General features: G+C 52.4%; 1 protein-coding gene across 1 annotated transcript in view; it reads right to left on the bottom strand.

Annotated features, from left to right (window-relative positions):
- Positions 1 to 9,604, bottom strand: part of LOC103599699 (kazrin-like) — a 15,095-nt gene extending 5,491 nt beyond the window's left edge. The window contains exons 1-3 of the mRNA XM_008583845.1: positions 9,465 to 9,604; positions 7,828 to 7,929; positions 7,147 to 7,313 (exon numbers count right to left, since the gene is read on the bottom strand). Coding sequence (XP_008582067.1) covers positions 7,147 to 7,313; positions 7,828 to 7,929; positions 9,465 to 9,530 — 335 coding nt within the window. The 5' untranslated portion in view covers positions 9,531 to 9,604. The remainder of the gene's footprint in view (positions 1 to 7,146; positions 7,314 to 7,827; positions 7,930 to 9,464) is intronic.
- Positions 9,605 to 11,264: the final 1,660 nt, after the last annotated feature.

The following is an 11,264-nucleotide window of genomic DNA, read 5'->3' as shown; positions in this document are numbered from 1 at the left end:
GCTATGCAGGAGCTGTGAGCCATGGTTTGGGCCACCAAGGAGTTGGACTCCTTAAGAGAAACGAACCTTCTTGCATCTTTTAAGCTGCCTCAGAGAAGTTCTGCTTCTACTGGTGCCAATTTTGCTGAAAAGTTCAAGGGAGGGGAGGGGTAGGAGACAGCACTGCTGACTGAAGGGCGTATTGAGCTATGTTCTCAAACTCCTGGGTGCCAGGGGCTTCCATGTAACAGGGAGGCATGTGCTCTACGGTGGGTTAGGAAATAAGGTCTTCATTAATGACTGCCCTCTCTCCTCCACCTGGAGATGAGATTACCCAGGTCCAGTGGTGAAGCAGCTCTCATTGCAGAAGCCGTGAAAACCTAAATCACGTAGCCAGCAACGTTTGCTCTCTTGCATAGATGTGCATTAAATCCACCTGACTCATGGAACGTCAGCAGTCACGTGAGCTTGGGAGAGCCCCAGTGTCCCTTCTCTTATTTTCACCAAAGAGGAGACAGAAGTTCAAAGAGGCTACACAAGACACAAGGTGGCAGGGGTGGAAATTGAACTCGGGCCTCTAGGACTAGGATCTAGATTATGGTTTTCCCACCTTGGGATTAGGGCAGAATAGTGGCTGCCACTGTGGACTCGACATCAGGAACCTGGCCCGATCCCTTTACATTTGTGTCACCTGGGCTACAGTTCTGTCCAGCAGGGTTAATGACAGCACTTCTCTCATAAGGCCATTGTGAGGATTAAATGAGAGGATACATACAGAGCACTGAGAAGTGGCTGAAATAAGAGTAATTGCTGTGATTGTGTCTTGCTGTGACCAACACAGGCTTCGAGGACACAGACCAGGTTTGAGTCCCTGCTCAGTTGTTCCCTAGCCGTGCTCTTATGTGAATTGATTACCTTCCTGGGCCTCAGTTTCCTCATCTAGACAACAGCTCTGGTTCTAAGCTATGCCCTGAACAGAAAGTCGCTCACATTTTAGTGATTATTGGGTGTGGGGGGGGGGAGTGGGATGGGGCAGAATCTTATAAAAACATCACAATCTAGTGGGTGCCTGAAAATCTCAATGCGCCCCCTCCACCTGGCTTCATGGCCTGTAGAATGACCTGAGAATATCCTTCTCTGCCCATTGCTGGGACCTCTGGGACGTAGGCTTGGGAAGCGTGTCAGCCGAAGAGGTGGGTCAGGCGATGGGGTCCCCTTACTCCATGGGTTTGAGGGTGAGGTCTGTGTGAGTTCATTTCAAAACTGCTTTTCTCCACTGAAATGCTGCTGAGAAAGCTGGAGCCAATTGACAGACAGGGGATGGTCGTGTTGCCAACTCAGGAGGAAACTGCATCACTGGGATATGTTAGTCTTTGTTTGAAGTCAGGGGACAGGAACTCAGTAGCTGCAGGGTGTCCATGTGTCAGGCAGCCCATGTGCAATTTGCTTCACTGAGTCTTCATAAAAAAGCTGCTAGGTTGGTGGGAATCATGCTCCCATATTACAGTTAAGAAAACTGAGGCTCGGAGCGCTGAGGCTCAGAGCGCTGAGACCACTTGCTCGTGTGCAACACAGCTAGGGAGCCGGGATTGTAGCCCACTCCAGCCACTGCCCCATGGAGGAGTGGGAGGCAGCAGTGGACTTGCTGGGGGTGGGCTTGGAATAATAACTGCTAATATCTATGCAGTTGGGGGCCTTATGATGTGCCGGTTCCCTTGCCAATTGCTATACACATTATTGCACCTCCTCTTCCCATCAACCTTTTGGTTGGCAGACACTGATTACGAGCCCCATTTTGCAGAAGAGGAAGCCATGTTTCAGAGAGGTTAAGTAACTTGTCCAAGGTCACACAGTCAGGAATTGGTCCTGCTGGGACTTGAATCCAGGTTGCCTGGCACTAGAGTGCCATGAGGAATTCTGGGTGGGGCTGTAAGGAATTCTATGGTGGTGCCATACATCTTTGCTTAGATGTTTACTAAACCAGTTCTTGCCCAGATGGGGAACCAAATTCTTTCGTGGATAAGCAGAGCCCCTCAGAGACCCATTGAAAAGGGGAAACAGGGAAGCTGGAGCTGAAGCAGACCCTGTTCTGGTTGTTCCAGACCATCCACCTTTGGAGGTTTCTCCTCTCTGTAAGCTTCATGAAGGCCAGGATGTATATCACTCAAGTGCCTATATGCAGCAGGTGCTTAATGACTGTTGAGGGTGACTTTGATGGCAAAAAGGTAGCACTATCCTGGCCTAGATCCTAGTGGAGAGAGATCCCAGTTCCAGGAAGAACTTGTGACTAGGAGTGCAGAGACGTGGGTTTTAGTCCTGCCCCAGCTTGCTGTGTGATCCTGCAATAATGATGCATATTAACATTTAAAACATATTACAAAGGAATTGGCTCTGGCTGACAGGCAGTCAGGGGCAGGCTATGCAGGAGCTGTGAGCCATGGTTTGGGCCACCAAGGAGTTGGACTCCTTAAGAGAAATGAACCTTCTTGCATGTTTTAAGCTGCCTCTCTGGGCCTCTGTTTCCCTGTATGTAAAAGGAGAAAGTGGGACTGGCTAGGAGATCTCCAAGTTCTCCTCCAGCTCTGGCAGCCGGGAGAGCCAAGACACCAAGCACTCTGCTGAGGGGTAAGGACCCTGCCTGCCCAGAAAATGCTGTCTGAGTACCCATCATGGGACAGTGTGGGATGACCAGGGGTACCAGTTACACACGACACTGACGAGGGTTCTGAGGCTTGGCTGAGTAAGGAGATGGTCAGCCGGTAGGGCTGAGAAAGCTCTGAAAGTTGACAGCCCCGATAAACACCACGGAAACTGGACTCTGATGTGGCCCAGACAACTCAGGCCCTGGAGGGCCAGGGCACAAGGCTGGTCTCTCAGAGCACGGGCTGCAGTTCTGGAGATCGGGAGCCAGACCCGTTTCTGTTCCCTGGAGAGGCCGGCTCCCTCCACCATGTCCCCTTGGCTCATCAGCCACCTTCCAGCAGGAGTGGGGGAGGACGGATCCATCGGGAGAACGGCCCTTCATTCCCAGGCACTCGGGGGCTCTGACAAAGGGCTATTCCTACCGGTACTGGGCCATGTTTAGAAAGGAGCAGAGATCAAGGGAGAGAGAGACAGACAGTGAGACAGAGAGAGAGAAACAGAGATAGTGAGACAAAGAGAGACAGAGAGACAGAGACAGTGAGACAAAGAGAGACAGAAAGACAGAGACAGAGACTCATAGACAGAGAGACAGAGACAGTGAGGCACAAACAGAGACAGAGAGAGGTTTTGGTTCCTCCACTACTGCAGCTGACCCTGGGACAGAGGCTCAGAAGTGCCCTGGGAGAGGCGCAGGGAGAGGCGCAGGGAGAGGCAGCTGTTACTCAACACCAGTTCTTCCACTGTTCTGGCCACTCTTCCAGCCTTTAGGGCAGCAGCAAAGTGTGGTGCTTTAAATCCCAGCTGCACAGCGTATTAGCTTTTGGCCCCAGGCAAGACATGCAATGGAGCTCTGCCTCAGTTTTCTCATGTGCAAAATGGGGCTGGCTCCCTGCACCTGCCTCAAGGAGTGACTGTGAAGTTCTGGGCCCTGGCCTGGCCCATGGCAGAGCTCAGCTGCGCCATCCCTGGCTTTGTGTTAGAGATAGGACACACCATCTGCAAAGCATGCATAGGAGCAGGTCACCCATTTGCATCAAGGCTTCACCCAGCTCCTCTGACACCCCAGCGAGTGCCTTTGGGTGCCCCCGCTCCTCTCTGCGCCCTTTTTGTCCACTGGTTCTATTTCTCTGGATCTTTGTTGCACAGTCCTATGTGTGACGCATTGGCACTGGACTGGGTTTATCAGGAGAAGCAGGAACTCAGTGCGTGTCAAAGCAGATACCATGAGACAATGTCATGGGGTCATGTGTGTTGTCATGGTGATGGGAGGAGGCTGGAGAAGATGACGTCATATCAGGACTCGTAAACTCTTGGTGAATGTGCCTCTCCCAGAGTCAGGCTTGGGCGCCTATATTACCTGACTCTTTGACCGTGGGTTGTAACACATGGTGACTATAATCCCCGAAGATGCTCTGAGCTGATTGATCCGTCCCCCTCTTCTTTAAGTGATCACAGGACCTCAGGGGTCACACCTGCTGGGGAGTAGGACCAGGTACTCATCAGCTCGCTCAAAGCTTCCAAGCATGGTACGTGATCACTGGACAAGATGTCCTTGCTTCCTTGCTGGCAGATGCCAGCACTGCCACTGACTCCTGTCTTGTCCTAGGCAAGTCACGGCTCCTCTCTGAAGCTTTAGCGATGGTCCCTTCTCACTTGGCTTCCGTCATTGGGGTTGGGGTGGGGGTCAAATTAAGTGAGGGACATGTCGGCATTTTGCTGATGATAAATTCTGTTATCAATATGAAGGGTTGCTGTTAGTACCACCACCGTGGTCCACCCAGCCTGGGATTCAGTCTGCAATGGAGTCCTGGGTTAGCCCCTGGTATCTATCTCCATGGCCAGGGATGTTTCTCAAACTGGAATCTTTCCACCCAATCTAAAGCATTCTGGAAGGACTTGCTGCAAAAGGCCAGCACCCCTGCCCAGCCTCATCCCTTGTTTCCCCTCTACCTGGAAAGCCAAGTGTAGCAGCAGAGAAGGAGCAAGAGACAGAGGGCCGTGGGCAGGAGGGTTTCACTGCCTGGACTATCACAGAGACATCCCGGGGCAAAGCTCAAAGATCTTGATTAAAAGAAACCTGTCAGATCTCCCCAAGTGTCTCATCACAGGCCTGGAGATCACCATCGCCCCTGGTGTTTGCCTTAGCTGGGGACTCTTGCAGCGACAGAGGTGGTCTCTAAAATCCCTTAGAAACCCATGGAGTTCAGTGTCCCCTCAGCTTACTGAGTCTGTTCCCTGGCCCGTGACAGGGTGTCAGCAAAGGGCTGGCATGGTTCTGAGCCACAGGGACCTTGACTCATGAGCCATGTGCAGACATGTGGGGGAAGGCAGTGCCATGGACAGAAGGGATAACGGGGATGGGCGTGGAGCCTGAAGCTGGCCTACCTCTGTCCCTGGCTGACCAGCCTCAGATTCCTCATGTGTAAAATGAGGCGCCAGGACTGAGTCCATCTCCCTCTTCCTTATCCTGTCACCAGGGGGTCCACGGCTTTCACCTGATTCCCAGAGGAGTCCCCGATCTACCAAAACACAGGGGCCCACCCTATTTGTCCCCACCAGAGCCATCCATGCCTGGTGCTCACCCATTAGTCCCAGACCATCCTGAACACACCAGTTATCCCACATGTGGCCAAGGGTTTAATCAGATACACTGATGATGCCGGCTAATGTTTAGCTAGTGCCGTCCCTCCAGGGCTCAGAATATTTTAAGCCTGTTACAAATCCTGTGGCTCCAGAAGGAAGGTTAGGGGAGGTGGAGAATTCTGAGCAAAAAAGCCTTTTTTCTTTGCCTATTGATTCATGGCTCATGCAACAAGGTTCTTGTCAAACCTCGGTCTCCATCAGAACTACTTCAAAATCTAAAAATGCTAAAAATGTAGATCCCTGGGCTCTGCCAGCAGATGCTTGTCCTGTAGGCCAGGGAATCTGCATTTCACAAGAGTTCCAGTGATTCTGCTGCGAGGGCCTGTGGGCCTCACTTTGAAAACAGCTTGGTATTGTCCTGCCAGTGGGGAAGGGCAGTCCAGGACACCTGCACCCTGCTGCAGATGCGCAACCCTCTCCTGAGCCTCAGTTTCTCCACCTGCATAAAACAGGGAGTGACTCAGATGCTCCCCAAGGCTCCATGAGGTTTAGGGGTTCAACATCAGGCCCGAGCCAGAGAGCTCCAGGTTCAAATCTGTGTTCTGTCAACAAAATTGACAAACCTTTCACTAGACTGATCAAGAGAAAAAATAGCAAAAACTCAAATTACTAAAACCAGGCATAAGAGAGAGGGTATTTTTATAAACTTTAGAAAAATAAGAGATTATAAGAGAATACATAATTAATGATTAACGGTATGCCATCTGGCTAATCTAGATGAAATGAGCAAATTCCTAAAAAGATATAAACTACTGAAACTGACTCAAGAAGAAACAGAAAGTCTGAATAGGCCTTTAACAAGTAAAGAGATTGAATTAGTAATCAAAAAGCTTCCCACAAAGAAAAGCCTAGGAACAGTTGGCTTCACTGGTGAATTCTACCAAATGTTTACAGAATAATGAACACTACTCCTTCACAGATTCTTTCAGAAAACAAGAGGGAACACTTCTCAACTCATTCTATGAGGCTAGTATTACACTGACATCAAAACCAGACAAAAACATCACAAGAAAACTACAGATGAACATCCCTTATAAATAAAGATGCAAAACAGATCAACAAAATACTAGCAATCCTAATCCAACAACCCATAAAAAGGATTATACACCATGACCAAGTGGGATTTATCCCAGGAATGCAAGGTTGGTTCAACATCTGAAAATCCATCAATGTAATACACCATGTTAATAGAATAAAGGGCAAATCCAGGCTCTGCCACTTACTAGCTGTGTAGCTTGGACACATAGCTTGGCCCCTTTGAGCAAATTTCTCCATCTATAAAGGAGGAGGCGTGATATCAATCTCTTGGCACAGGAGGATGAAATTAGCGCACATTGCAAGTGCTCAACAAATGTTAGTTTAGCCCTAAGTGTATCATTTTAAAGGGAGAATCCACTGGGAAGGGGCCTGGCTAATCTGACCTGGTATTAATTCACTGGTCACTTTTCAGATGAGGAGACTGGGTAGGTGGGCTGACACGATCTGCTCACCTGGACCATAAAACACCATTAATATGCCCATTCCTGCCTCCAAGCCTTTGTCTCCACAGTTACTGCTGCCTGGAATGGCCGTCTCAACCTGTTAGGCCAATGCAAATCCTCCCAGCTCAAGCCCACCCTCACATGGCTTTCCTTACCCACTACTGCTTGCTCCCCCTTCCCTAAATATCCAGGTGTTTTTGGATTTAACATACATTTTATTCAAGACCTAACTGTGTTCTCACTAAAGCACTTTGCTTCTCTGAGCCTCAGCTTCCTGATCTGTAAGAGGAGACCACGGTGGAACAGGTGGGATACAGCGAGTGAGGGGCTGGGATGGGAAGCCAGGACCCTCTGCTTCCACAGCCTGTGAGCTGTACCCAGCAGCCCGGTGAGCACTCACTTGGCTGGGTGGAAGATGGTGCTCATCTCTTCTGCCAGGTGTCTCCGGAGGATGTGCTTCCCACTGGGGATGCCCAGGGCAGTGGCCATGGCCTCGGCATTGAACGTGGGTTCCAGCACCAGTACAGCACCGTGGACGCCACTGTTGGTCAGGTTGTCTGCGTACTCCTGAGGGCAAAGGCACGAGGTTGGTTTGCCTGAGGGGCCACTCCACTGGCCCAAGGGGACTGCCCTGGTAGCCTGAAGGGTTTCCCAGCTCCAAGTGGGGATATGTCCCCAATAGCCAGAGCTTGACCCCTTGGGGACCAGTTAATTTAATAGTGATGGGGACCCCCTGCCCCAGTCTTTCAGAGCCAGGAGTTGGGGGTATCATGTCCCTGGCATAGCCCCTGACCCTCACAAGCAGCCCATACATATTTGTGCAGAGAACACATGCACCTGGCACTCAACCCCACACGTGCTTGGGCAGGTGAGGCAGGCTCAGCCTCCCCACCCCATGTGAGACAGGCCTCATGACATGGGGGTCTTATTGCAGGGGGTGCCGAGTCATTCCCTCCTTGAGAGTGATGGAGGCAGGTTATTCTTGCCCAGTTCACACAAAAACAGCTACTGATTTGCATGCACATTTGCATGGGATTTGCATATGCCCCAGAATCACCCCACACCCACCATCAGCCCTCACCTTTAGGTCGATATCTCGCACCCACTTGAGCACCCGCTGGTTGGTCCAGACCACGGGGTCAGTATTCTGTGTCTCGCAGCGGGCCCGACGCTCCTGGAGAGCCTTGGGGAGAGACAAGGGTCAGTTGAGGGGTGAGGGGGCACCCAGGGGTCACATGTGGAGTGAGGGTCCACGGTGCTGGCTGGAACCTTGGTGTGCCTGAGTGAAGAGGAGTCCTGGCCAGGTCAGCCATGGCTGCTTGAGCCACATCATTCCGTGGCTCAGCTTTTCATTCTGGGAAATGGGCAGAAGCCCCTTCCCGGGGTGGAGAGAGCCGGGAGCGCGGCGCTGGGGTGAGACCCATGCAGCTGCCTTGTTCCGTGTCCCCTGTCCGCTGTATCCCGCCCTCAGCTCACCTGACACGAGCAGGTACTGAATGAATATTTGGTGAGGCCTTTCCATGTGGGGCCACTGCTCCCGGGGGTCTGCCCAGCCTCTGGGGCAGTTAGTGTCACCCTTGTATAAAACAGCACACACAGTGCCCTGCAGAGGGGTCATCCTGCTGCCCTCACAGGACTGACTCCCTAACAGTGCTCCTGGGCCCGCAGTGGACACACCTTTGCCAGGGCTCCCTGACCCGCAGGCCCCTCCAGCGTGCCCTTTTCCACATGTAACTGTCATGATCTTCTACATCTGCTGACTTCACTAGATGTGGGCTCCCAGAGGCCAGGGTCTGTGCCCTTGTCACCTCCCTGTTCCCAGGGACCTGCAGCTCAGGCCCCTTCTTCAAGGGCACATGCAGGAGATGCACTGGGTGGGCTCTGGGGACCTGAAGCAGCTGCCCTGTGCACTCTGGCTTGGCAGAGCTCAGAATCAAGGGGCATTCAGAGTCCAAACTCTTTAACAGGACCCATGGGTCCCTGGTGACCTTTCCAGCATCTCCTTCATCTCCCACCACCTCAAACCCAGCCGCCCACTCGCACAGGACTCAGTTCCTCTGCAATCACAGAGCTGTCCTCTGGGCCTTTGCCCATGCTGTTCCCTCTGCTGGGTTGCTTTTCCCCTCCTATCTTCTACTGATCCCTGGAATTTCTCCTTTGGGTTTCAGTCTGGCTGTCACTATCTCTGAGAAGCCCTCCCTAATCCCCTTGGAAGTTTCTTCTCTAAGTTTTCATAAAACCCTGGGCTTCCCTCACTGCCCAGAGTATGGTCACCACCAGCTTCTTTGTGGTTCTTCTTGATAAGCGTGTGCTCTCAGAGGATGAGGGCTCCCCACTTCCCCCGAATTGAGCTCAGGGCCTGACCCATGTCCAATAGGTGGTTGTTGGAAAGAGGGAGAGATAGAGGAAGGGATGGATGCATGGATGGAGAGATGGATGGACAGACAGATGGATGGATGGATGAATGCATGGGTGGAGGGATGGGTGGACAGATGGATGGATAGATGGATGATTGGATGAAAATGGATGCAGGGACAGAGGGCTGGATGGACAGATGGACAGATAAGATAAGTGGATGGTTAGATGGACAGACAGTGGATGCCAGAGGGTAAAGGAGGACAGAGGAAGGTGCTCCCACCCCTGCCCCTTTCCCCTGGTCCTCACCTCCCTGCTGAAGTTCACTTGGTACAGCAGCTCAATCCCCAGCAGGATGCTGACCTGGTGGAACTTCTTGGACACGTTCAGATGCTTCTCCAGGTCCCGCTTCATCAGGGAATTCAGCATCCGCCCGTCAACCAGGTGGTTTTGGAAGGCCTGGGAGTACTGGGACAGGCCGATGTCATTCAGCCAGGCCTTGGCCACCCAGTGATGATCCAGGTCGGCAGCTTTGGACAGGCTGGTGAGGAGAGACACAGCCAGAGAGAGGGATGCATGGGGACAGGTGGCAGAAACAGAGTGACAGGCAGAAATGGGAGCAGAGATGGGCAGAGACCAGGAGAGAGGAAAAACAACAGGCACAGGGACGGAGTGGAGAGACAGAGGAAGGAGGACAAGGAAGGAGCAGAGATGGGGAGGCAGGCGGGTGGAGGGGAGAGAGAGGCAGGGACAAGACAGACATAGAGAGGCAGAAAGAGGCTCAAAGAACGGAAAGCCATCAACAGAGACAAACCGAGGGAAACCGAAAAGAGAAGAGACCACGTTCAGGCACACCGAGAGTGAAAAGGCACAGCGACAGAGCAGAAGGGACCTACGCAGCAGGAGGCAGTACCCCTGCAGACCCCCGCCCCGCCAGCCTCTGTCCACCCTCGCTTTCACGGGGGCTCTTTGTCCTTGAGACCACAAAGCCTTGGCCTGGCCCATCAGGCACGTCCCTGCCCAGATCACCCCCTACTGCTCTGCCTGTTTGGAGAATATTATGAGAGGTGACAGTGATCGCATGGTGGAGTATTCATGCACGGCCTGCCAGGCACATCCTGATCCACCGCATGCTGCATGGGGAACGTGTCCTTGCTCTCCACCCTTTGCAAACGAGAGAGCCCAGACTGCCCAGGGCCACACAGAATTAAAACCCACGTTTTGCTTATTCTAAGTCCTCTCTTTTACCACCTCGCCACCCTATCTCTGACTTCTCTGTGTCCCACACAGAACTGACCCCAGGGCCATGCACATAGTAGGTGCACAATGAATGCTTTGAAAATGGAGGTGGTCCATCCATGTCATTCCTCTGCTCGCCACACGGTGGCAGCCTCGCAGAAGAGAGGACCGCGGCATCCCACCTGCACAGGGACTTTGAAAAATGACCCAAGCCACTGCCAGGTAGGAGAGCGACACTGTCTACGTGGCAGCCGCGGGGGTCCACGAACGGATCATTAAATGAAAGGGAAAGTGGTGGGTTTACAAAGTGATGCCGCCATCCTCCCTGGGTGGCAGCCATAGATAGCTGATCATGTCACCCCCCTGCTGACGGTCCTAGATGGCTTTTCACTGTCCTTCCTTCCTTCATTCCACAAATACCTATTGAGCATCTCATGCTGTCATATAATGGGCTCATCTTCCCCCACGCTCTCCTGCCTCAGGGGGACACCCATTTCCAGGGCTCTGGATTGCATCTGTAAATGCAGGCTCCCAAATTCACCTCTTTGCTCTCTTCTGAGCTCTTCTCTCCTCCCCCAGCTTCTAACTAACTGCCCTCTTGACACCTCCAGGCATCTCACATTTAATTGGCTCCAGACAAGACAACCAGACCCTCTCCCAGCTGTTCCCACCCCACCATCATCCAGCTCCTAAGCCGGAAGTCCTGTCTCCACTTGCTCCAACGGTCAGTCTGTCTGTCACCTTCTTTCCTTTCCTGGCTGCAAGCCATGACAATCTCTAGCATGGATTTCTGCAACTGCCTCCGAATGCCCCCTCCCCCCACTGTTGCCTCCTTGTCCCCTTCTAATCCACATTTCGCCCTCCCCCGGTCCTTTAAAAGCGTCAATCAGAGGCACCACTCCCCTGCTTAGCATCCTCCTGGGG

This window comes from Galeopterus variegatus, unplaced genomic scaffold, assembly GCF_000696425.1.
Source record: "Galeopterus variegatus unplaced genomic scaffold, G_variegatus-3.0.2 Scaffold3062, whole genome shotgun sequence".
In the NCBI taxonomy this organism is placed as follows: domain Eukaryota; kingdom Metazoa; phylum Chordata; class Mammalia; order Dermoptera; family Cynocephalidae; genus Galeopterus; species Galeopterus variegatus.
The sequence above is the reverse complement of the archived record's forward strand: the minus strand, read 5'-3'. Positions and strand labels throughout refer to the sequence as shown.